Consider the following 27233-nt stretch of genomic DNA (forward strand, 5'->3'; position numbering starts at 1 on the left):
TTTTTTTGGTCTATGTAGTAGAATGGGTAGTACGTTGGAAAAGATGATGAAGGTTGTGGTGGTGGTAATGGAGAGTTTATGAAGGAGATGAAGAGAGAAAGAAGATGTTATGGATTCAGGAATTCGTCCTTTTGAGTGAGAGGAGAATGTGTTTAAATTGGGAAGAAAAAGAAGAGTGAAATGATGAGTGGCAGAAAAATAATGAAAATGGAGTATGGAAGGGATTTGTAAAATATGGAAAATATGGAGTAATGATGAAATGAAAGCAAAGCACACTAGGTGTGTATGTGAGAGTAGTGAGTTAAAATCACTTATATCTAGGATTGGTTTGCTTGCTTGATTATCTAAACTCAAATCTTTATGCATCTAGGAGCAAGGAATTGATACTTATCCGGTAATATAACTTGTTCTTGGGTAGTTAGTTTCACACTTATCCGGTGGTAATTGATAAAATAAAAGGAGTTTAGGCCTTAGTAGTCTTATCCGGATGCTAAGAGGGTAATTGGATATTTGGGATTGCATTACTTATAGTTTGAACATCAATGCATGCAAGGGAGGCTATGGTGAACAACCTAAAACTCTAACTTCCATCCATTTTATCACATCTAGTTTAACCTAGCCTAGTTTACATTTCAAGTTTCATTTTGTGTTAATTTAATTCGAGACTATTTTCAAAGCCAAAAATCAAACAACTACACCATCTTGCATATATTCACCATGAACTTTGGTTCACTTGTGAGCTCTTGTTTATGACTTGTACATTTGTATATTCATCTAGCACCCTTTAGGTTTTCCTTAGCTAGAGTGGGTTTTCTAATCCCTTAGGTACGATACCCCCTACTCATAATTCCCTACACTATAACTTGGCCCTTATACTTGTGGTGGCTATTTGGTCAACATCTCCCACACCACTTTGTCTAATGAGAATATGTCATGTTATCATATCAATATTTTTTGATTATTTTCTCTATTATTTACTGTGATTTCTCCATGTATTGGGCTCCTAGATCCATCAAGGTCTCTTACTCGGACCAGGATTTCAAATTTTTCCTTATTTGCCCATATTTCTTCCATTATTATCTCATTTTTGTATATTTACTTCAAAATACCTAATAAACATAAAAGTAAATAAATAAAGAGAAAGTAAAATAAATTAACATAGAGATTAACATTATAAATATCGGGAGTTGTGTCATCAGTTAATAAGATGCCACAACTACACAATACAGATGATTTTTTTTTTTTTTGGTCTATGTAGTAGAATGGGTAGATGGAAAAGATGATGAAGGTTGTGGTGGTGGTAATAGAGATTTTATGAAGGAGATGAAGAGAGAAAGAAGATGTTATGGATTCAGGAATTCGTCCTTTTGAGTGAGAGGAGAATGTGTTTAAATAGGGAAGAAAAAGAAGAGTGAAATGATGAGTGGCAGAAAAATAATGAAAATGGAGTATGGAAGGGATTTGTAAAATATGGAAAATATGGAGTAATGATGAAATGAAAGCAAAGCACACTATGTGTGTATGTGAGAGTAGTGAGTTAAAATCACTTATATCTAGGATTGGTTTGTTTGCTTGATTATCTAAACTCAAATCTTTATGCATCTAGGAGCAAGGAATTGATACTTATCCGGTAATATAACTTGTTCTTGGGTAGTTAGTTTCACACTTATCCGGTGGTAATTGATAAAATAAAAGGAGTTTAGGCCTTAGTAGTCTTATCCGGATGCTAAGAGGGTAATTGGATATTTGGGATTGCATTACTTATAGTTTGAACATCAATGCATGCAAGGGAGGCTATGGTGAACAACCTAAAACTCTAACTTCCATCCATTTTATCACATCTAGTTTAACCTAGCCTAGTTTACATTTCAAGTTTCATTTTGTGTTAATTTAATTCGAGACTATTTTCAAAGCCAAAAATCAAACAACTACACCATCTTGCATATATTCACCATGAACTTTGGTTCACTTGTGAGCTCTTGTTTATGACTTGTACATTTGTATATTCATCTAGCACCCTTTAGGTTTTCCTTAGCTAGAGTGGGTTTTCTAATCCCTTAGGTACGATACCCCCTACTCATAATTCCCTACACTATAACTTGGCCCTTATACTTGTGGTGGCTATTTGGTCAACATCTCCCACACCACTTTGTCTAATGAGAATGTGTCATGTTATCATATCAAATTTTTTTGAATATTTTCTCTATTATTTACTGTGATTTCTCCATGTATTGGGCTCCTAGATCCATCAAGGTCTCTTACTCGGACCAGGATTTCAAATTTTTCCTTATTTGCCCATATTTCTTCCATTATTATCTCATTTTTGTATATTTACTTCAAAATACCTAATAAACATAAAAGTAAATAAATAAAGAGAAAGTAAAATAAATTAACAAAAATTAACATAGAGATTAACATTACAAATATCGGGAGTTGTGTCATCAGTTAATAAGATGCCACAACTACACAATACAGATGAAGTTGTCTTTATAACTCTCGGGAAACTATTGGTTGAAGTGACAGCCCCTACATCATCTGATGACAAGTTTACTTACCTGGAATGAAAATGGAAATGAAGGGAATGGTTCCGGTATATGAGATTTCATGCATTTACTAACATATATAAGTATGAGAATGATTTTAATGTATGAGATTCCTGCGTTTACTAGCATATATATGTACTGGAATGGGTGTGGGTTCCACTTCATTATTAGGAATTCCTGAATAACCACACTCATTCCAATACTTATATATGTTAGTAAACGCAGAAATCTCATACATTGGAATTATTCTCATACCTATATACATTAGTAAAAGCAGGAAATCTCATACATCAGAATCATTCCCTTCATTTTCATTCTCATTTCAGGTAAGTAAACGTGCTATTAATTTGATAACCAAAGGGCGTATGGGTTTAATGATTCTCATACTGATTCATTTCTTCTTCCATTTCAGTTGTATGCGATTCATGACTTAATTTTTTCATTCCAAATAAGTAAATGTGCATGAAACTTATAATGAAGTTGTGTCGGCAGAGTCATCCTTTGGCGAATATCTTGCACCGTAAGTTTACTTTGTTTTTTCTTCTATTTTATTTTTTCCCAAGCCTAAGGTATAGCCAGGTGATCGAGCTTTAATTCATATGTAGTGCCTAGATTCCCTTTACCTTCATTATAATCTCATTCACAATTAGGCATGTTGGTTGATCATACAATATATGATGAGGCAGTAAATGGACAGAGCATAAAGTCACATAAACCTAATAATTGTTGGTTCTTAAAATGGATTAAGCAAACTAACTACGGATGATGCAGGCCTTGAATTTTTATTGACTTGACAATTTATTCTTACATCTGAAATTGATTTTCTCAGGCTCCTGCATTTGTCAAAACCGGGCATTTTAACTGGGGTTGTTCCTACTGCCGCTGCCGCTACTGCATCTGATGTAATGTCCGATGGTGGGGGTGTACTACGTACCTTATAGCAGAAGTTGTAAATCTATAAGTTGTAAATTTCCTTTAGATATTGTATTTGCTGTTACAGTGAAGACTTACTGGTTTAACAATAATCATAACTGCTTGTCAAACTTCATAATGATATACTACAGTAGTTTCTCGTTGCTAAAACGTAAGAGCGTTGTGCCTGCAAAGTCGACAATCATAAGTATGTTTTTTATATGTTTTTCCAAGCATCTACTGCATAATAGAAACGGCTTTAGTATGCTGAATCATTGAAAGGGATTGGCAATGATTTCTTTCAATGCATTGTGCTCTTCTTTTCTAGGCGAAGAGTTGGTTCCTGAAGTAGCTAGCATCCCAGAGTTTCAAGGCCTAGAATGAAGGAGATAGACTTGCAGCTGGTTATGAGCAGTACGGTTCCCAGCTGTCGTGTTTGATAACGATCATTATAGGTTAAACTCGTCTAAATGTGATTAGTACTCTATTTCAGCTTGAGAAAAATGTAAAATCTGTCTTTATTTGTTAGCATGATTGCCATGACATAAGAAACTTCTAGTTCTTTACAACCATGGCGTGAGATTAGGTGGTGAGGAGAGGAAGAAACCTAATCAACGTTTGTTTTTCTATGTTGCCTTGACAACCATGACCTACTTGACCAATTTTAGGGACCCTCGTAATAACCATAATGAAACCACTAATTAAACAAACTTGAGTTAGTGTTGACTAATTATAACCATATGAAAATGATATTAAAAGGAAAGAATATTGATAATTAAGAGCGTAAAATGACACGACTTGAACATGATATAACTAAAATCAGTTTCTTCTAGGATCATCTATATGATCTTAAGCACACGTCTTCGATTTTTTTTTATATTTATTGATTTATCTATTTCTCGTTCATTGTTGTCTACAATATTATAGTGTTTGTGTTTAATATATTAGTTATCATTTGAGAATTGGGGAAATTATTACATGGTTCCGGACCATAATACACATGATGGTCGGGGGTGATATTATTGGCCTATGTGACTCGTAGTGATTTTTGATTAGTCTCTTAAATTAATTTTTCTTTTCTTTTTTCACCCTAATGCATGGTCCCCACCACATTAGAGTGATACTATTGGTTGGAACCACTATATGTAATGCCACGTGGTACCCCAGGGCCACATAATAATTCCTCTGAGAATTGTACTCAAAGTCCAACAAAGAAACACTGCATTTTCAAACTAAAATCGAAAGAAAGAAACACTGCCCTCTAATTTTGTTTTGTTCTTAAAGATTTTCATGCCCCACAACTAAGATAGAAGATGAACCCTACTAGTAACTATCTTAAATGAGAAAGACCACATTTTGGCAAACATATTATTTCCCACTCTATCAAAGCCATCAGCTGCCATTTATGTCTTAAGTAATGCTTGAACTTTGGAGGATTATGTTTTCTCATCACATGAATAATTCACCAAACCATATGCTATGATTATTAATGTGTTAGTAAGAGAGAAAAATATTTGGAGGGTTATAAAATCAGATATCTTAGATCGAACTTAATAATATCAAAGAATCAAATAAGGGCAATTCCATAAGATAAACCCTGCACTCTATAGACTTATTTACCAAAATATGTACATATATAATGTGTAAAAAAAAAAAATGAGTGGTAGGTATGTGTATAAATGTACAAGTACTATTACATTACACGTATCTATACCTAGGCAAATCTGCAATAGTCTTTCCCATCAACATTCTCTTTTCTCTTTCTCATCCTGTAATATAATAGTCTCATGATGCAGATCACCCTTTAAAACAATAAACGCTTATTGATCAAATAGACAGGTTTGGTAATAGTAAGATTCTCATGACGACACCTAGCCTCCATATATCTGATAACAATTAAACAGTGGAAGAATCAGTAATCTAGAGAATGAATAGTTTCGATGAGAAGGAAGAAAGAGAATGGTTGAAAGGAAGGGTTGCTAGTATTCCTCTATATGCTAATGCATGAAATGAATCATAACCAAAAGTTTTCAATCATAATTGGTTTTGGTTTCCTCAAGAAAAAGCTCGGGCCAGTAGGAAGAAGAAGTACTACTTCTTATTCCTCCATTACTAGAAGTGCTGCAGCTGGCATCTCCAGGATTGTTAATTAAAGTACTACCCAAAGGTGTAGGAATATTAGAAGAGTACTGAAGAAACCATGGACAGTATTCATCAATTTCAAGTGGGTTCTTCTCTGCTTGGCAGAGACTACTGACCATTGGAGTAAATTTGGAGCCTTGACCCATCTCATCAATTTCAGGTACTGCAAAAGTACTGAAACGGACTTGTGGGTCGTCCTGATGGGGTTCCAAGGTTCCATAGTGGAGTGGTTGAGAAAATGAGCTAGGATTTTCAAGTACTACATGGGATGAATTTAAAACTGGGAGGTTTTCTTTTATGGGAGGAGGAGCATAACTACCAACACTCGGGTTTAACAAATGTGATTGGAGTACATATTGCTGCTGCAGGTATTGAAGCTTGACCAACTGAGCTACAGCCTCTGCAGCACCATGTAATGTTGTTGCAGCATGTTGATCCAACAGCTGATATTGCGGCGGCAAAAGGTCCTGGAGGTTGGAGAAGAGGTCAGTTCTGGGTTGATGGGTCATCGGATCAATCCCCATCTGGATCAGTTTTTTCTTCAAATGAGTATTCCAGAAATTCTTGATCTCATTGTCAGTTCGTCCGTCTAGATGTGTTGCAATTGCTGACCATCTTGCAGTTAAAATAAGACGAGTCAGTTTGTGATATTCAAAGCATAGAGATAGAAAGGAACCTGATCGGATCGAGGAAATTGGTTGAAGAAGTATACTTGTTTCCGAGGATAGAATGGAGATGTAGAATGGTCTGCTCCTCCTCTTGAGAAAAATTGCCTCTTTTTATATCAGGTCTTAAGTAATTTGTCCATCTCAACCTACAGCTCTTGCCACATCTGTTGAGACCTGCAATATTGAGAGAAAATATTCATCAAGTTCTTGGAAATAGTACGTGGTAACCCAAAAATCAAATCTTCTCACGGTATCCGAGTAGTAGATCGTCCAAGCTTATAACTTAGTAACTACAACATGTATAGAGATCTTTTTTAGCATAGTGGTAAACCAACAATCCTTATGGATGGAACAAATAGATCGAAGGCAAACCTGCAAGCTTGGGAAGAGCTCGCCAGCTTCCATGACCGTGTTGTTGGATGTACTGCACAAGCTTTTGATCCTCTTCGGGAGTCCAGGGTCCTTTCTTGAGTCCAGGTTCATCACAACAAAGAGATTTTCCCATTCTCTTTCTTACAGAAAGTTAAACTGGGGCAGGCTCTGGCTGACTATTTATACACAAATGAAATTTCAGAGTTAAAATATGATGAGGTTTTAATGGCACACGCTAAATAAAGAGCAAAACCTTCAGATAAAAATCGCAATGTCAACGTTGCAGGTCGCTACATTTTTCAGAGAAGTCGATCCATGCACGCAAGAAAAGACTATTTCGTCATTGTTTGCATGGCTAGCTTCACAATGGGGTCAAACTTAATTACGACATCGATCTGTTATACATTTTAAAAAAGATCAAAATGATTTTAGACATATTAATTATATATAGCATTAATTAGAAATATTTGCTGATCGCACGGATATATCATAATTATGAGATCTATACAGGATGGAAGCTTGTGAAATTAAACATGCATGGCCGACTAAGCTAAGCTTAATTTGCTTCAATCTTCATTTAACTTACGACATGTTTATTTAGATTGAGACCTTTTAACAAGTTCTTTCTTCTTCCGGTCATAAGAAAATACTTGGGAATATTTAGGGAGCCAAAACATCTATAATGGAAGAGTTCAAACCGTAAAACAAACTTTGGATTAATTAAAATTAGCAATATTAGTAGATCGAGTTGCATTTTTTACAAGAAGCAATGACATTATGTGACAAGTGAAATGTAGTTGCTGTATCTCTATCTCAATCTAACTCAGGTTTAGGCTAAGCCGCTAAGTTTTTTGCTCTTTTTTTTTTTTTTTTTTGAATAATAATTAGGGCTAGTATTTTTTTTAAGAAAAATGATAACTTTATTATCAAGTTAACAATTTTGCAAAATAATCTAATCTGTAGAATGACCTGACAAAATAAGTCCCTCATACATAATCATGATAATACCACTCTAGCTAGATACATCTTGCTACCAAAATACACTAAAACTTAAAAAGACGCAATAAATTGAACTTAACTATATAGTTATCATAACTAAATAAGAATATTAAAGTGAGAAACCACTCTCAAACTAGAAACTAAGTGGTCTCCTTTGTTTTTGACTTGTTTTGACTACCATCAAGAGGACGCCGAAGATTATGGTTTTTTAATGGTTATAGAGGAATTAGACGAGGTGAGATCAAAGGGTGAAGTTGTTGTAATCAGGCCAAAAACATGAGCAGTGGCGATTATTGAAACGAGATTGCATGTTAGGTCTAAAGCTTCCATTGGAAAAACCAAGAGGCCTCTATTTATCTTTCTATACAAACCAAGAGGCCCGTAAAGACTAAAGCTAGCTAAAATCCCACATCCCTACTTTGTGAGAACCTACTAAGAGCATATTTAACAGACTCTTTATTGTGGCTCCTTAGCTATTTTGGAGAACATGTTTAGCTTTTTATCTATTTTAGCTGCTGCACCAGACTCCTAAGTGGCTCTCTATTATAACTTTTAGCTATCTCGCTCCTAAATATAGAGAGCGGGATGATGCTCTCTATAATTTAAAACATTCATTTTAAGTAATTTATAAATACATTTAAACTATTTAATATTTATTTAAAAAATAATAAAAATTCAAAACTAGCTAAAATAGAGAGTATTGATGCAAACGTAATTCTAAAGTGGCTAGCTAAAATGACTTTTGAGCTACTTTAGCTAAAATTTGACTCAAAAATAGCTAGCATTGCTAAAAATGCTCTAACGACATGCTATTAGTTTTAATATTTCTAAAGAACTAGCAAGTAGAAAGCTAGAGTTAATAGTATTGCCAAATTTAAAGTCGTTAGATATCCAAATTTAAATTGGATAAACAATGAATGAACAAGGTAACTTATCTAGAAAGTAACACAAAACAAGAAAGTTGTATATACCACAAGATGATGCTCAGAAGTGTATCCCACGATTTGTTGTTTGGTATGTGGTCAGTGCTATAAGAATTTGAGATTAATTGTTGTATAAAAGTTTAGTCAAAGCTTAAGTGATGAATGAGGTACAACAAATTAAAACAATCTAGTAATTAATATTCAATGTCTTGAATATTTACTCGATCATCATCTAGAAATGCAAAAGTACTCTTATCAAAATTTCCAAAGCGTTACTTTTAACCGTACAGATGCTAATGACAATGATGACTTATTTTCGCAACTTTTCTCTAAATTAGGTAACTTGGAAAAACTAGCTATAGAGAAATAAATCTTTGAAAGCAATGTTTACCAATCCCTTCTCCAAGTAGCCCCCAAAAACTGGTACTTCTTTAATGTACAGGCATAGATCATTGTTAGAAAGCGACCGTACGTATGAAGAAGATCGTTCCCATTTGACTTGAAGGGTTAGGGCAGTTAGAGAGGAAATTGGATCCCCAATCCACACCGGCCAGTTTTTCTTTTCTTTTCCTTTTCTGTGTAACACAGATAGAAGACAATTTTTAACACGATTGAGAACTCATTATCAATAGTAATTCGTTGGTGGCTTGTCCTCATTCACCTTGTTGATTATGCATATTTTCTTTTGCTATTGGTAACCTTCTGTTTTGTAATACAACCACCATAGAGAGTAAAAGGTTCTCCTCCACTACAAGTAAATCTCAAAGGCAAAGTGACGTTTATATATATATATAGTACCATTAAATGGGGTCGCTTAGCCCTCCATATAAACTTGCTCAAGGACCGGCCATAAACTAACTGCCATTTGTATGTTGGGGTAAATTAATTCTTGGACTGGAATAGATTGCAGGTTCTTAGTTCTTACTATAGTCTTTTCTTTTGGTAAAAGCTAGCTAGCTAGCTTGTAGCTAATTCCTAGGTGACCATCTGCAAATATTATTTTGATTAGTGGGCCTGTGATTTAAAGACAAATTCTGTTGTCATAAAGACATCTTTACCAAAATGAGTTGGTTTCTGCAACCAGAATAGATCCAGCCTGGACTAGTAATGGTGATCTGTTGGATTCAGCTAGAATCAATAGTCTCCTTCCCCGCACGTACTGCATGTGTTTCTGGGTAACACACATTACAACTTCATCACATCACAGGAATAATGATCATAGCCTTTCTTAAACGCATTACATGAATTAAGCTTTGTCTTACTGATAGATAACAAGAGAAAGTCTCCAGAGTACGTGCAACCCGCCAACTTGGACTATTTTTCTTTTCTTTTCTTCTTTTATAGTCTTGGAAACTTTAGTAATTTAAGGGTTCAAAATGAACATGCTTCTCACCAAAACTTAAAGAAGGAAATAACAAAATTGGCTATTTTATTCATACAATCTTCTCTTCTGTTTTTTTTTTTTTTTTATATGTTCATATCATTTATTCATACACAAGTCAGAACAGCACTTACATATATTTTCCCTACCAATAATCTGCTTAGTAGGAAACTCAGTACCACCACTCATTGTACATAGAAGCTCACTTATTTCAGAAAGCTTATCACTTATTTAAAACACAAAATCGAACTTTAAGTGAGATTTTCTTCGCCAATGCACTTAATTATGATTCTCTAGAAATCTCCTTAATTCAGTGTATAAACACCTCATAGTATGTAAGCTCGAAAATTTAAAAAAAATTAAACATTAAGTTTCTCCTTTCCCTTTGGATTAGGGCAAGAAGATGTGGTTGGATATATCAGGTGGAGAGGGCTAGGCGTCTTTTGTCCCTTCTTTGTTTTGGGTGAAGTTTTATTCTTTGCTCCCAAGGGGCGTCCACGCTTGTCTTGGCTACTTGAACCACAGTACCAACTGGAACAGGAACCATATATGGTACCCCTAGGGTTTCAACCAGCCCGAAAGATTTTGTAGTAAATCTTGAGCTAAATTCAGGAAGCTTCACCTTCTTTGGTTGTAGAAACAAGCCTCTTTGTTCATCGTTAAGAGTCAAATCAGAGCCACCCTTCAATTTTTGTGGAGTAGGAATGCTAACTCTTCCCATTTTCCGCGGCTAACAATCTTCAATAGCTATACGTACAAGTGCCAAAGCATTACTACTTGATATGTTCTCCAAATTTTTTATCACAATATACAACTCTCTTATCCTTCTTTGGCATGCCAACAAATTTTAAATTATTGGCAAATCATGGTGTTGGCAGTGAAAGGCATATCGACGTAGATAGTTTGAAGATTGCCTTTCCAACCCTAAAGTCGGCCTCCTGTGAACTCAAACTGCTGGGTGCAGATCCGGTTTTTTCCATCCCTATGGTGGGTGGCATAGCAGTACAATCTAGGTTTGCATGGAAAACCAGACCAAACTCGTGACAGCTTCCTACAAGATTTTCAAAGTAAAAGGAGATTTCCTCCTCCACGTACTCTAGGAGCTAGTTTCAAATCTTTCTTGAGAAAAATAGGTTCAGATATTTCATGAGAAACTCTAACCGGCTCTAACCTCCCCCTTTTTGTATTGAAATTTTTTTCATCAAGATCAATAAATTTGCCAGTAACATATGCTATATTAGCAATGATATCCTTTACCTCCAAAGTAGGTAGGATCAGTGGCGGATCTAGGATATGAAGTTGGGGTGGGCTAATCTAACACTTGCTTAATTAAAAGAAATTTTTTTTTTTAGTTGATAATACTTCCAAGAATGTTAGATTAGATTTTTGGGAAGAAATTTTTATTAGTAGATAATGTTATAACTTTTTTTTTAATTAATGCTAATTTCATTGATAGAAGCGCATGCCAAGAAGGTCATTACATACTATGTACAAAACAATAGACAGAACAAGGATTCATAGCAATGGACAGAACAATGACTCATAGGAGAGTCATAGTGGTTCATAGGATAGACCAACTATGTTCAAACTTATCGCGCGCTTATATAAATTGAGCCTGTAACTATGACATAATCTAATACATAGTTTATAGGCATAGAAACATAAAAGAAAGCCAATGTCACTTATGACAAACATAAGAGAGGCTGTTTGAATCAAACCTCCGGGATCCCAAATACGAAACCTAGAGAAATCAGGCCCAACCTTTTAGTCCAAACTTGGGCCCTAGTCCAAGAAGCATCCCCAAATGATTTGGACACCCAAAATTCAACTGCTTTGGGCCTCCTACTAGCCTTCGACCATCCAACTGATTTGGGCACCCAACATGGGGTGAGCCCTCTTCCATGTGCAGTACCAGCAATTGTGGCCGTGCCAACTACCGCCATGTCCACCGCTGCACTACATGGGCAGCGTGTAACAGCTTTCTTCGCCACACCCATGGGCCAAAGCACCCAAAGCCCAGCATTGCGCCTTGTTTTTGGACCGTTGGCATGAACATGTTGATTCCCTACTAGGAAGAACCACAATTCTGTTCTGCCACGACTCCACATCACCGCCGTTCTGCTCAGCCAAAACCAGGAAAAAACCATTGCATGCCGTCATACTCAGCGTCTCGCCCCCAACCTTCGAGGCCGACCTGGATCCCAAAGATCCCAACGCATACCAGAAAGCATACAGCAATCTCTGTGCCATCGAAACCAAACCAAATTCTCCTCAGATACCCAGCTCAAGAGACCGACTACGGTGCAACCTCCCTCCGCTCCAAAATCATTTTGGTGCAACGCGGTGGAGGTGAAAATTGAGTATGTCTCCTTGGCGAGAGGCAACTGCAATTGAGAACTCGTCGAATAAGATCGACGTTGGCTTGTTGCAAGGAGACAACGAGAAGCATAGAAGAGTGATCTGCTAGACGGTGGTGTTGTATGCCATTGATGGAGCCCTAAGCCAAGGCGGCTAGGGTTTGCTAAGGTTCGGAGTTCTCGCAGCAAGAGCGAGAACATTTTCATTTATTTCACACATTTAATTAGCAAAATTTAGATAATTTACTATATACTATTTACAGGTTCACTATTCATAGGCTTAGTAACAGTGTCGGCTGGAGCCGAGCCGGTTATGGGTCAAAAGACCATGTTGTCCCTGCTTCGTCGATTGACCAACACCTGTGTATCGTTTCAAAGCTTTCGTGTCTTTGTTCTTCGCTTCACACAGTTTGTGTTTCTCTTGCTTTGACATCTGGGCTGCTGCTCAGTGCTATCGTGTCTATGATAGCTCACTCAACCGAGAGGTCGATAGACAGAGAGCTTCAGTTTGAGAGAGAAATAGCGCGAGAGAAAGAGAGAGAGAGAGCTCCAGACTATGTTCTATCTATCTAGGGACAGAGAGACAGTTTGAGACTGAAGAAGAGGGAGACGGGAAGAAGTTGATGGTCGATTTGAACAGAAATTGAGTAAACTGATCATCCCAGGTGTTTGGCTCCAAAACCAGTTGGCTTGCAAACTGTCTCTTTTGAGTGTGTGTGCGCAGGCGTGCCAGCACCGTGGGGTGCAGTCGTCGGGGGAGTCCCTTGACCTGACTTTTTCTTCAAGCGCTGTGGACGAGGAGAGCACCAACCTCGTCACAGGGTTCTTCTCTAACCTTCCGAGAAAGGACTTCTTGCCTTACAGATAAGGACTTTGGATGTGATCTCTTCGCGTCACCGAATCGATACTCAACGTTGTAGGCTGAGCAGAGCAATCACTGGGAAGTTTTGGAGAAAGCACGGGTCTTGCTAAAGCGTGACTTTAGCTTCGCTGGGTTGTGAGGGCGTTACCCTTGCTTCGCTGGTTGTATCGGTGGCAGTAGCACTGGCAGTCGACTCGCGGGGAGACTAGGACTGGCGTGCGGTCACCGAGTTTCAACGAGATTGAAGGTTTGCTTCGAGGAGGCTTTGTAATCGCTGGGATTGATTGACTCGAGAGAGCTCATTCTTTTGTTCTTGAAACCTAGTATTTATAATTAGGGTTTCGACCGTTCCTTGCCATAGAAGGATTATTGATTGAAGTTTCCTATTCAATCTCTGCTACTTGACTCCAACAAGGTTTCGTTTTCCTTATGGATTACGGAATGGGTGAAGCTGTAACCCAAACCCAAGCAGGCTTATTTTTGGGCCGCAGGTATCGGCCCGCTATGCTAAATCCACTAAATGATCTTGCCAAAATTACTTTTGGGCTCAAACATTGCCCCCCAGGCCCCGAAAGCAGGCCCGCTGAGATGTAACTGCTTGAAGGGGACTAAAACGACACGCCGATTGATTAAAGCGATATCACTAATGAGGATGCGTCCTTTCGCTTGCGAAAACACCTTTCTGTCGTATCGTTTCCCTCACAAAATTTCTTATTTAAACTCGCAGCCACTTTAGACCTGTCACATCAGAAACTCTCTTAAGTTCCTAAAACCCAGAAACCCTCTTACTGCAAAAACCTCCTTCACCGAAACCTAGAAATGGCTCCTCTAAAGAAGATAGTCATCAACCAAGAAGAGGAACTGAATGAAAAGGTCGCCCACGCCTGGGGAACCAACATCGGTGCCCGCATTCATCTCCACACTAATATTCAAAGACCCCTACTCCTCCGTCTCCCAAATCACCTTGTCGGACTGGGCCCCGCACCGTGAGATTCTATTCCGGCAGACGCAATTGCCTTCCACAGCCTGCCTGTTCATCGACCCATCCCGGTCCTCCGAAGGACTCCTGGAGATTTCACAAGTTGGGGTGCCCAGAATCATCGAGCAAAGATAGGGCACTGGCCATCCTCCATCAGTGCGGCGGAGCTTTCCTGGTATCGCGAAACGGGCACACGAGATCTAGCTCACTGGAACGCAGCAGGTATCACCCATACTATCGATCTCTGTTTTAATCTTCCATGCGGAAGCAACCGTTCGCCACTCGCTGCCTTTCTTTGTTTCTGGAATACCGCCACAAACACTTTTGACTTTCGATTCGGTCAAATGAGTATTACCCTGCTGGACATTCTCGCCATCACCGGCTTACCCATTGATGGCGAGACTTATTTACACGGTCAATTTGACTCTGTCACCTTCACCTCGACCATGGCCCAACATGGTCGCAGCGCTCACAGTGGCTCCTATCCACGGTGGTTGCATATTACAGCAGGGAACACAATGCGATCGGCGAAATCGCTTTCTTGGAGTATTGGCTTTGTAAATTCATCTTCTGCACTTCCTCTTGCAAGCCCACTGGTGCTTGGACTTTGCTGGCAACGGCCCTCTACAACGGCCGTAGTGTCGGGCTCGGGCAACCGGTGCTGGGAGCCCTTTATCGTACTTTGTATCAGGCCACCATGCATCCCTTTGAGACTAGCATATCTGGCCCCTTTTGGATTTTGGACTTCTGGATCCAAGCTTATTTTCCATTCTTCCGTCGCTATGACATTCCGCTGCTTCCCCCGGCCGACCAACTCTTGGGTCAATGGCTCAGCCGCGAGGAAAAATACTCATCTCCTCTTTACTCCGAATGCTTTACCTATCTGTATCTCCTAGATGAGATGCCATGCTGCGATATAATATTAGGTAGAAGATTCCCACCTCCACTTGAAAACGGATTCCTTCCTGGCGCTTCTCGCTACAGCGATCGCACGCGCTTGGACTTTCACCGCGCGATCTCTTGCTCAGATATCAGACTCGCTGCCGAGGAACTTAGTTACGAGCTTTACGCCCCCAACCATTTCGCTCGCCAGTTCGGCCTCGCCCAACTAGTGCCATTCCCGCTGTATGATGCCTGGAACTACAATACCTCCTGACGTAGATTTGGGCCCCCTTCTGGGCCTGCGCCGGCATAAAGCATGCTCGCATTGGTTGACCTTCCCGATTGGGCTAAAGACATCGACGCTGTGGATGGGACTGAGGAAGAATATGAGGAATAGTGGGCAGAAGTCTCTGTTAACTGCTGGAGCCAGCGCGATGACGAACTCTTCGCGACTATTTTTGGGGAATTGAGATGTCCCTACGATGCTGATATTAAACTACTTGATCGCTTCCCTGAAAACACTGCACAACCTCCACCTCCTCCTGAGCTAGCTCTACAACCGGCGCGAGCCCGGCGGCAGGCCCGGACTGGTATCGTAATCTGTGAGCCGCCTCAAGATGTAAGTTTCTTAGTTCATATTTTATTCCTTCTGTCACTCTTCCTTTTAACTCAAACCTTGCTATACCAAGGAAACGTGCCACCTTCTGGCAGCCGCGCAGTTGGCGCTTCCCCAGCCACTGGACAGTCCGGGAAGCAAAAGACAGTGATAACGGAGCCTGAAGTAAAAGGTTCTTCTTCCGATGAGGACGACCCGCAAACGGTAAAAATTTTGTTAATTAAACAATCAGTGTTTTCTTATCAAGTCGAGTCTAATCCTTTCTTCGAACCCGGCAGATTGCCGCTATCTTGGCCCGCAAGCGCAGTCGCTCTGATCCTCGAACTGACCCTTGGGCAGAAGATGAACCAATGGTTGATCGACTGGTAAGAAACTAAAAGTGCACATTGAAATTTTTCTCTTTTATGCCGTGCAATCACGTAACAATCCTCGCTTGTAGGTTCGTCCTAGATTCTCAAGACAAACTGGGGAAGGCTCCTCAGCCGCCGGTGAAGGCATATCTGCCTCACAAGCCCAAGCGCCCATGGATTCCGATCATCCTCTACCTCCCGCTAGCATCTCGAGCGACGTGCAACTGGCCTTAATCCCGGTACAGGTTATAGATGACAACTCGCCTGAATCGGAAGAAAGAACAACTCCTTTGGACGCACTACCTGAGGAACCATTCGCTGCACATCCCATAGCACAGATAGCGCCCGGCCCCATTCCCGGTGAAGCGGCTCAAGAGCTCGCACCGATAGCAATTCCTCACGAGTCTCCGGCCGCAGAGGTACATTCTCTTGACAAGCATAATGTTCTGATTTTACTGATCCTTGGGGCATTCTCATGATTCCTTCTTAAACCCAAGCTCCTGGTCCTGTCGAGGAAGTAGCTATCACTGTGGAAGAACCTGGTACTCCTCCTGCTGACCCGGTTGCTGAAGATGTGATCGACCAAGAGCCTGCCCCTGCTGCCCCTGAAGAAGAAGGAGAGGTGAATGTCGAATTGGTGCCGGAAGTGGTACCTGTTGTGGAGCCTCTTCAGGCTCCAGTTGCTGCTGCCCCCCACGTAATACATGTGCCTCCCTCTAGATTGGACAGACTGGCTCGCGTACTTGAGGTGACTCCTCCTGGGGTTATAGATGAAGCTAAGGATGGACTTCATCGCCTTCTGAGTCCCGAAATCCTGTTGCCTAGCGCATCCGTGCGAGCTCTGGAATATTTGAGGGTCCTTCGTCGTGAGCACGCCATTACTGAAGACGAGTTCGCTGAAATAGACGAACTGCTACAGCATCTCCCCCAACGGCTTAATGAAAGAGCGGCCGCGACCGCACAAGCCAGACAGGCCCAAGTCCATTATCAGGGCCTTGCTTAACAAATGGATTCTTCTCGTGATTTCTTAGGAGAGACTTGCGGATCACGCAAAATCACCTCCGGTCCCAAATTCAAGATCTTCAGGCCCAGTTGACCGCCGTGACAGCCCGTCTAGAGCATAAGGAACCTTTGCTGGAGAAACCCCTGGCAGCCTCTAAGATCCTATCTCAAAACCTGGCCCAAGCTCGCGAGGTGGTCTGACAAACGGAGCGAGCTGCTGCAGATGCCAGTTTTCGTTTAGACGAACATCTACTGCGTCTGACCCATGCTGGCATAAAACTCTAGGCCTCTACCATTAGGCCCATTTTGTATGAACAATATTATTATTTATCTAATGTCAATATTTAGCCCACTTTGCTTGGCCCAAATAACGCTCAACTTTTGAAGCAGTTCAATGTTTACCTTTATTGTTATTGAAGTTGGTTTGAAAAGATAATCTCGAAATGGAACGGTTATCTCCTTGAAGACTGCCCCGCTTCCCACGCGTTTTCAAGTGCCTTCATTTCCGAGATCCTTGCATTCAATTTCATTGATACTCTCATTGATGGCGTCGAAAATATTTCAACTGCCCATCGCACGGCCGAGGCCACTGAGATTGGCCCTATAAATACCTGTATTTTGGAGAAGTGATAAACACAAGAAAATATGGCCTTCCCAGAGATAGTTTCGCAAGCCTTACTTCTCTTCCTTCAGTTTCTGAAATCTTCTCCTCGTAGTCTCACCCTCAATCATAAACTCATAAGCTTCATGGCTTAATCTCAAGACCTGGGTAGGCCTCATGGCCTAATCTCAGGTCCAGTGGCATGTCTTTGGTCTCTGGAAATCCGGATGCAATCTACCGGTTTCAGTTAGACTGAAGAACATGTCACGCTCCTAACGCGGCAGAACCAGATTCTGAGGGGTCCCTCTTCTCAGACTGCTTGCGTGGAGCAGGAGGGAGAAGGGCGGAAGGCCACTTTGAGGCTGGTCGTTCTTCTTCCGCGGTCTACCTCCGGGGTCTGACTACGAGACTTCTATTTTTCCCCTAGAGGTAGATGTGGTTGTGAGCCGCACTCTCTCTGAAGACCATCTCCATCCCGGAGGATAACCAACTAGAAGGGTCGGGATGGATTATTTCCTTCCCTCTGCCTCCGGTACAAATGAGAGCAGCTGCAACTCAGATCAGAGGAGGATGTGGGTGAAGAGAAGAAGAGTACCAGCGGTTCTGCCCACAACCCCCTTCGTCGCCACAAGATCCAGAAACTCTTAGAAGATCTGCAAATCCTATGATTTTCAAACCACTTTTGGCCTTGTAATTACAAATGTAAACGTTTCAATTTGTACTGCTTTTTTGGCCGCAAAGCCACTTTATGAATGAATGCTTTTGAGTATAGCTAAGAGATATTGTTAAAATAAGGCCTCATGTACAAGCCACCATGTATTTTCTTAACACGCATTGTCAAGGAAAAATTACAACAAAAGTTGGAAATTAATCAAAAATAAGGCCTCAAAAGAAGGGCTCATGTTACAAAATGTATAGAGTGTTGCCCCCCCCTAGTGTTCGTGGGTGAAGCAAACACATGAGACTAAGGCCACAAAAGAAGGCCTGAACGTATAGATGACGCGAGCAGAGGAAAACTATGATTGCCCCCCAGTCTGGGACGAAGGTGGATCAGGTGGATCTTCGAACTCCCAAACACTAGGGTAATATTTCTTCAGGAATCGCCCGTTGGTGGGATTACGATGGATTTTTCCATCCAAATCCTTGAGGTGAAAAGCCCCGCGTTCCAAAATGCAGTGAACAACAAAGGGTCCTTCCCATCGTGGAGTCCACTTGCCACGACAGGTCAACTTCTCGCCGAAAGGCAGAACAGCTTTCCAAACAAGGTCTACCTCTTTGTAACTGCGACCGTGTGTCCTCTTATCATAAGCGCGGGCGATATGCTGTTTTTCCATTACTAAATTATCCAAAGCCGCTAAGCGCTGCTCGCTTAAGTCTTCGTGTTCTTGCCACATCGCCTGAACATAATCTTCACCTATCAAGTGGTGCTGATCTTGCACACGTAAGGAATGAACGTTGATTTCCAAAGGTAAAACTGCGTCATGACCAAACATTAGTGCATAGGGTGTGGTAGCAGTGAGATTCCTCTTGGAGGTGCGGTAAGCCCAGAATGTCTCATACAAAGTGTCGTGCCACTGTCGAGGGTTTTCTACCAGCATCTTCTTTAATAGGGTAATAATAATCTTGTTGCTAGCTTCCGCTTGACCGTTGGACTGAGCATAATATGGAGTGCTGTGGATGAACTGGATGCCGAAATCGTTGACAAGTTGCTCGACAGGACCTCCCATGAATGCTGCCCCCCGGTCTGAAACGAGCGCCTCGGGGATACCAAACCTGCAAATATTGTTACGAAAGATGAACTAGCGGATGGTGGCACCAGAGGCCTCCTTCAAAGGTTCAGCTTCAACCCACTTGGTAAAGAAGTCAGCAGCCACAATGATGAACTTATGTTGGAGAGAACAATGGGGGTGTATCATCCTAATCAAGTCCAATGCCCAGCCTCGTTCAGGCCAAGGTTTAATGATAGGTTGCATGGGAATATTGGGAACGTGCTGGACCAGACTGTGTGCCTGACTCTCTTGGCATCCATTGGCGAAAGCGATACAGTCCTTCAAGATGCTAGGCCAATAACACCCATGTCTTCTGATGAGCCACCGCATCTTGGGTCCCGCTTGATGGGCTCCACATATTCCAGTGTGCACTTCTCTCATCAATCATTTCGCTTCACAGCCATAAACACATCGGAAGTCTATGCCATCTTCCCCACGCCGGCGCAGCTCGTCACCCCTAAGGAAGTAGTTTAAAGCAAGGAAACGAGTCTTCCTGTCTGTTGTCTGGTCTGGCTGTTTGAGATAATCGATCAACGGAACGCGCCAATCGACGTCAATAGGCTCTAGGACCGTGACGACCAGATCATCAGGCTGGTCAGGCCGCGCGAGCCACGAAGGCAACGTGCGGCGCTCGACTTTCAGAATGCGCTCATGAACCCCATACTTCAATGTAATGCTTGTAGCCAGTTGAGCGAGCTCGTTGGCTGCGAAGTTGCGCTCGCGAGGGATGTACTCCAAGCCCACGTCATCAAACTGATCCAGCAACTCAATAGCGCGATTCAAATAGGGGACGAGCAAACAGCTTGCACATCTGTATTTTTCTTGAAGCTGATTGATCACGAGTAAAGAGTCGTCGTGTACCTGAACATCTCTCACCCCTAGTTCCAGTAAGACTTCTAGGCCGATAATAAGGGCCTCATACTCTGCTTGGTTGTTGGTACATTTAAACTCTAATTGGAACGAATAAGAGAAGCGGTCGCCCGCTGGGTTCTCCAGCATAATTCCTGCCCCTACTAGGGTTTCAGTTCTTGAGCCATCAAAAAACAATATCCAGGGCTGCAAGGAAACTGTGTCTTGATACCATATGGCATACTCTGGAATGCGTGCCAAATCTGGTCGAGCAGTTGTTACGGCCGCTATCTCTAACTCCCTCACCGTCAGGATATCCAAGATAGGGTGATGTGCCAAAAAGTCTGCGATGGCCTGTCCTTTCACTGCTTTTTGGGGAACATATTGTAGCGAGAACTCGGACAGGGCCAACACCCATTTGCCAATGTGGCCTCTCAGAATAGGTCGCGATAGCACGTACTTGACTAGATCGGTCTGAGCGATGATGCAAATAGTAAAAGATAACATGTAGTGTTGCAACTTGCATGCGGAGAAGTACAATGTAAGGCACAGCTTTTCCATTGGAGTATACCTAGTTTCGCAGTCCGTAAGTGTCCTGCTGAGGTAGAAAATAGCGTGCTTGACGCCTTCCTCATCATCCTGGGCGAGCAGGCTGCCAATGGAAGCCTCAGCTGCTGATATATATAACTTCAATGGAAATCCAGCCCTCGGAGGTACAAGCACTGGCGGACTTGCGAGGTAGGCCTTGATTCTGTCGAAAGCCTCTTGATGTTTAGGCTCCCACACAAACTCAGCCTGACCCTGTAGTTTCAGCAAGGGAGAGAAGGGCTGGATTTTACCTGCAGAGTTAGAGATGAAACGTCTCAGAAAGTTGATCTTACCCAGCAAACGCTGCAATTCCTTCTTTGTCCGTGGGACGGTGGCATTGATAACTGCGCTTACCTTGTCTTCAGGGACCTCAATGCCTCTCTGATAGACAATGAATCCTAGAAAATCGCCTGCTTGAACTCCAAAAAGGCATTTAGCGGGATTCATCTTGAGCTTGTGTTGCCGCATGCGCTCGAATACCTTTCTGAGATCGTTGATGTGGTCACCTTTCTTCTGAGACTTCACCACTACGTCATCGATGTAGACCTCTAAAATCTTCCCCAGTATGTCGTGGAAGATCAGGTTCATGGCTCTCTGATACGTTGCTCCGGCATTTTTCAGTCCAAAAGGCATAACCACATATTCAAAAACACCCGTGAAGCCAGGACAACGGAACGCGGTTTTATGTCTGTCTCCTTCTGCGACTGGAATCTGGTGATACCCTGCAGTGCCGTCCATGAAGGATAATAATTCATGTCCTGCTATGGCGTCTACTAACATATCTGCGACCGACATGGGGTAGACGTCTTTAGGTGTAGCGACATTAAGGTCTCTGTAGTCTACGCAGACCCACATTTTGCCATTCTTTTTGCGAACAGGCACTATATTAGACAGCCATTGATTGTACTTGGCTACCCTGATAATGCCTGACTTATGCATTTTTTCGACTTCCTCCTTGACGAGGACTTGGGTTTCTGAATTCATTCTTCGCGGCTCTTGTTTCACAGGCCTCTTGTCAGGGAGTGTTGGTAGTTGATGACAAACCAAGTCCGGTGACAGGCCGGGCATGTCTTCATACTTCTCCGCGAAGCAATCTTTGAATTCTAACAATAAGTCAACGAGCCTCTGTTTCTCGTTAGGCTCCAAATAAGCGCTGACAGCTACCTCCATAGGTTCATCAGCTGTTCCGAGATTGACCTTCTCGGTAGGATCTCTGACTTTAGGTGGTGTATCGTCCATCGCTGCTGGAGCGAGTTGAATATCGACCTCATCATTTTGTTCCTGGTCAAAGAGTGTCTCATCCACGACCTCTAAGGTCGCAATCCGATCATAGGCCTCTTTTTCCACTAAGTATGATGATAATCTTTCGTACAACGAGTGGAAGGCCTCTATCCCTCCCTTTGGAAGGTTGTAATCCATTAATCGTTTAAGGGCTTGGGCACAGCGTGGCCAGTCCTTTCCAAGCCTTCTTTTGAGAGCGTGAGCCCCCACTGTGCCAATTCAGAGGCCATCACCCCTGTGGGGCGGCCTTTGTCATCGATGCCACCGACCTGCAATGGAGTGATAGGCTCCAAATAGTACCTGGCATCTACATAATTCGCGGAAACGGGGAATGGACGAGGATCCGCTTTAATCACCTCTGCTTTATCTGTCTTCCTGTTCCATATAACGAGCTCCTGATGAAGAGTCGATGGAACACAATAACTCCTATGGATCCAGTCTCGGCCCAGAATAGCACTGTAGGCCGCATAACAATCTGTCACAAAGAAAGCATAAACTCCCTCAGCCGGGCCAACCTTGATGCGCAAGAAAAGAAGTCCTAGGGTCTTTGTTACTGTCCCCACGAAGTTTTTGAGCATGAGGGACGCAGACTGGATCTTTTCCTTCTTGATTCCGAGCAAGTGCGTGGTCCTGGTAGTGACGACATTCACGGCAGCGCCCGTATCAACCATGATCTTGCTAAATTTGGTGCCGCTCACTTCTGCTGTGATATATAGAGGTCTCATGTGCTGGACCATAGCAGGTGTTGGCTTGGTGAAGCTCATGAAGAATTCTTTGCTGTGAGCATCCTCAATTTCAAGCAAGACCGCTTCTTCCACAGGTGTCGTGACTGCCGATGTGATCTGCAATGGCTGCACACTATTTTCCTCAGTTTCGACGCACTCCTGAGCGGCGACCGGCAGTGCATACCCGCGGGAAATACATACACCATGTTGCAAGATGTATCAGCCATATCGGTCTCCTCCATGTCGTCATCCAGATTAAGCTTGGGCTCTTTGACAGGGACGTCAGTGTTGAACTGCTTAGCCAAACAATCTACCAACGACTCCTCTGTAAGGCCTTTGACCTCACACTGCTCGCGTTCCTGTACCACAGATGTCTGCTTGGGCGAGTCTGGCTTCGGTTTTCCTTCTGCGCTTACCTTGGGGGAAGCGACCACTACACTTTGGACTCTTTTTAGTCTCCTGTAAAGTATCGGTAGTCTTTTCCTTGCCCCCCAGTCTCTCGAAAATCGAAGGTTTAGCTTCCGGTTCTTCGCGAAATAACCTGCGCCTGACATGAGGTTGCCTTGTCTGTGACCTTTCGTTTCGAGCTGGCGGAGGTATTCTTTCTTCAGTGATCCTGCAAAAAACATTGGGCGTATCTGGCCCTGTTGCTTGTTTCTGAAGGCTGCGGGGAGCCACTAATGGCTTAGCAGCGAGTGCCTCCATTTCCTTCTGATACTGCTCCGGTGATTTGACCAACTACGAAGGCTTGATCAGGCCCTGATCTAGAGCCTCTAGAGTGGGCTTGGCTTCCCCGAACCTGCGTTGCAGTTTCCTCTTCCTGGAAGAGCTTATTTCCACTGCCTTCCCTTTTTCCCTAGTGGCAGCTGGAGCAGGTGGGATGTAGGGCTTGGTTAGAATATTATTTCGTTCGTTCGTGGCCTTCTCCTCTTGTTTGTGATCGACCACGGCCGCTTTCAGTTTCTTGAATAGATTGGAGTCTTTTGGGGATGGTGGCTACTCCATTTTCTCTTTTCCTCTCGGGCTAGAAGGCTGATAGTTCCGCGATGGCGAGGCCTACTTAATAAGCGGGAGAGAGCCAAAATGGAAAGTTTGCTCGACCTCTTCATGCGATACTTGGATGCCACACTCTTCTTTGCATTGCGAGCATAGGACCACGGGTGAGGCTTTTCCAACTGCTTTAGCCTTCTGCTTTGCAAGAGTTTCATCCTCGGCAGATTTTCCTTCTCGCCCCTTGGTACTCAAATCCAAGGTTGGTTTCCTCTGGCTCTGCTTGGCCCAGTTCACATCGACCATGTTGATCCCAGTGTCGGGAAAAGGGTTCAAGTCTACGAGCGCTGCCGCTGTTACTGGGGCTTCCACCTGCAAACTGCCATTATTAAGCCATACCTGAATTTGGTCTTTGAGCTTCACACAGTCCACGATATTGTGGTTCCACAGGTTGTGGAATTTGCAGTACTTCTTCCCTTTCAACTGGTCTGGCCAAGGAAAAGGCCCAAAGTCGGTCTTCACCATCTTCGCGGCGATCATCTCATCCAGAATCTCGTGTGCCTTATTGGCATCATAAGTATATGTCGCAAACTCAGGTTTGGTGAAGGCCATCGATTTGAGCTTGACCGGTTCCTTGGCTATCTTCAATTGCTTCAGGGCTGGATTCTTCCTCCCGGTTAGCTCGTAAGCAATAATATCATTCTCCTCTTCCTCATCGTCATCCTGAACCACCTCTTCAATGTGATGATGGTAGTAAGGGTCATAGGTAGCCGGCTGGTAGCTCAGGGCCGCTACGGTGCGATGTTTTCCTGGCATATATGTCCCTTTGGATGCATTCTTCCTTGCATCTGTTTCTCTGAGGAAATGTTCAAAGCTGCCTACCTCTGTGATGAGCTCTCCCATTGACTGGATCATGTTGCCATGTTGCTTCTTCCACTGGCGAGGTTCCAAACCCTTGACTGCTAGTTTGACTAACTCCTTCTCGGGCAAGATGACATTCAGCTTGGCTTTCTGAATTTGGAAGCGCTGAAGGTAGGCCACAGCAGACTCCGTAGGCTATGGGCCATCTGAGTGAGAGAAGCCAAGTCAACCTCAGGCTCAATGGCCCCAAAGGTTTCTCGGAATAGCTTTTCCATCGCGGGCTAATCTGCTACAGTTCCTGGCTGAAGTTTGGAAAACCACCAAAGGCAGCTCCCGAGAGAGAGGTGCCAAAGATTCTGCATTTGAGGACATCATCATTCTGGTACTGGCCGCATTGTACCCTAAACCTGGGCAGATGGGTAGCCGCATTCTCTGTATCTTCTCCTGAAAAAGTAGAAAATATGATATTTTTATAACCACTGGGAAAGGGCGCTAGCATCACATGCGGCGGGAAAGGTCCCTCATAGACCCCATCCACTTGGGTCCGAGGATTAGCTAGCCTGATCATCTCCTCTACCTCTTCATGTCTCACATACTCCGGACCCGGAGGTGGATGAGGGGGTGTTGCCACAGTATGGCGAGCAGCCTGTAAGGGTAGTGCTTGGTTCAGAACCCCTGCTCCTTCTCCTACATGTACCACGAGGGTTGTAGCTGGTGGCTGAAGAGTTACTGCTGGTATGGGCATCTCTTTTGTCAAGGCTGTTATCTTAATCGGGTTACCTGCCTGGTCAATACCATAATAGCTTCCTGGTAGTTCCTGATAAACGTTTTCTGCCCCGTCGCTATCATATTGAACAAAGGTGGTAGAACCAGATGCGGTTCCACCAACCCTCGATGTCTGATGCTTCTGCCTGGTGGTCAGTCCGTCAACCGAGGTGACTTTCTCTTTGCTGCCACCGATAACCAGAGCTTGCTCTTTGCCTTTCTGTGGTGTAGAGCCAACGGTTGCGGTCGGTGTAGCGGTGCTGCTGCTAGCCTTCTCTCGCTAATTAGGCGGCACGTACTTACTAGAGCCGAATGGCTGGTCAATTGAACCGAGGATAGCATTAGGGTCCCCTAAATCCTTGTTCAACACTTCTCTGGCCTGGTTCAACTCGGCTCTCTGCATGGCCACCTCAGTTGCAAGGCTAGCGCCATCCTTGCAAAGGCCTGTCATATCTGACGCAGTCTGCTTGGTCTGGTTCGTGATGGCCTCCATGATCTCTTTTTGGCACTGATTCTGCTCACTAGCGACACCTGTGACATGAGCCCTTACTGTACTTTCTGATTGTGCGATTTGTTGCTAGGTATCTGTTGCATGTCGGGTAATGCGTTGGTCTAACTCGTGCATGAGCCGGTCTGTCTTCGCGTTTTCCCTTTCAAAATCAGCGGCTATCTTCTTGTGGTGATTTTCAATGTTCTCCATGATGATTGCAAACCTTACCTCTGAGGTCGCTCCTTCTGGAATAGGCTTCACGACGAAAGCCTCTCTTCCTCCACTTTCCACTGTATTGGGAACAGCGGTAGTGATAACAGGCTCGCTGGCCTGATTAGCAGTGACACTCTGGCCCTCGGTAGTGGCCGGGTGATTCTCTTCTCGTTCAGCAGACATGTCGGATGATTGAGCAGGATGCGAAAATCGTTCGGTCACTTGTTCTTCAGAAAGACCACGACAGTCCTCGCGAGAGTGCGGTCTGTAACTGGAGGTCTTGTGTCTTAAGCAGTTGGAGTAAACCTTTTGGTAGGGGTTTTCGCTCAACTTCCCAATGGCTACGTTCACGAATAGACACTATTATAGGTCCCACTGGGCGTGCCAAAATGTTTGGCTCCAAAACCAGTTGGCTTGCAAACTGTCTCTTTTGAGCGTGTGTGCGCAGGCGTGCCAGCACCGTGGGGTGCAGTCGTTGGGGGAGTCCCTTGACCTGACTTCTTCTTCAAGCATTGTGGACGAGGAGAGCACCAACCTCGTCACAGGGTTCTTCTCTAGCCTTCAGAGAAAGGACTTCTTGCCTTACGGATAAGGACTTTGGATGTGATCTCTTCGCGTCACCGAATCGATACTCAACGTTGTAGGCTGAGCAGAGCAATCACTGGGAAGTTTTGGAGAAAGCACGGGTCTTGCTAAAGCGTGACTTTAGCTTCGCTTGGTTGCGAGGGCGTTACCCTTGCTTCGCTGGTTGTATCGGTGGTAGTAGCACTGGCAGTCGGCTCGCGGGGAGACTAGGACTGGAAGCACGGTCGCCGGGTTGATCTGGTGATGCTGACAGTCGGCTCGCAGGGAGACTAGGACTGGCGTGCGGTCACCGAGTTTCAACGAGATTGAAGGTTTGCTTCGGGGAGGCTTTGTAATCGCTGGGATTGATTGATTCGAGATAGCTCATTCTTTTGTCCTTGAAACCTAGTATTTATAATTATGGTTTCGACTGTTCCTTGCCATAGAAGGATTATTGATTGAAGTTTCCTATTCAATCTCTGCTACTTGACTCCAATAAGGTTTCGTTTTCTTTATGGATTACGGAATGGGCGAAGCTGTAACCCAAAC

At 43.2% G+C, this 27233-nt stretch overlaps 2 protein-coding genes across 2 annotated transcripts; both read right to left on the reverse strand.

The window, feature by feature from the left end:
• Positions 1–5107: 5107 nt before the first annotated feature.
• LOC112180229 (transcription factor MYB93) lies at positions 5108–6798 on the reverse strand. Its single transcript, XM_024318750.2, has 3 exons — positions 6638–6798; positions 6310–6439; positions 5108–6212 (listed from the first exon to the last, which is right to left on the reverse strand). The coding sequence occupies exons 1-3, from the start codon at positions 6768–6770 to the stop codon at positions 5486–5488; spliced, it is 990 nt and encodes a 329-aa protein (XP_024174518.1). The 5' UTR covers positions 6771–6798; the 3' UTR covers positions 5108–5485.
• An 11807-nt stretch (positions 6799–18605) lies between these two features.
• On the reverse strand, positions 18606–19316 carry LOC112178407. The gene has a single exon (XM_024316556.1). It carries the CDS (start codon positions 19314–19316, stop codon positions 18606–18608), a length of 711 nt encoding a protein of 236 aa, XP_024172324.1.
• Positions 19317–27233: the final 7917 nt, after the last annotated feature.

The sequence above is a fragment of the Rosa chinensis genome, chromosome 7 (genome assembly GCF_002994745.2).
Source record: "Rosa chinensis cultivar Old Blush chromosome 7, RchiOBHm-V2, whole genome shotgun sequence".
Taxonomy (NCBI): Eukaryota; Viridiplantae; Streptophyta; class Magnoliopsida; order Rosales; family Rosaceae; genus Rosa; species Rosa chinensis.

Coding starts and splice junctions, on each gene's coding strand:
- LOC112180229 (XM_024318750.2), bottom strand. CDS start 6,770: ATGGGAAAATCTCTTTGTTGTGATGAACCTGGACTCAAGAAAGGACCC. Junction 6,440..6,637: donor AGCTCTTCCCAAGCTTGCAG/GTTTGCCTTCGA, acceptor TCAATATTGCAG/GTCTCAACAGATGTGGCAAG. Junction 6,213..6,309: donor CATTCTATCCTCGGAAACAA/GTATACTTCTTC, acceptor TTTAACTGCAAG/ATGGTCAGCAATTGCAACAC.
- LOC112178407 (XM_024316556.1), bottom strand. CDS start 19,316: ATGGGAGGTCCTGTCGAGCAACTTGTCAACGATTTCGGCATCCAGTTC.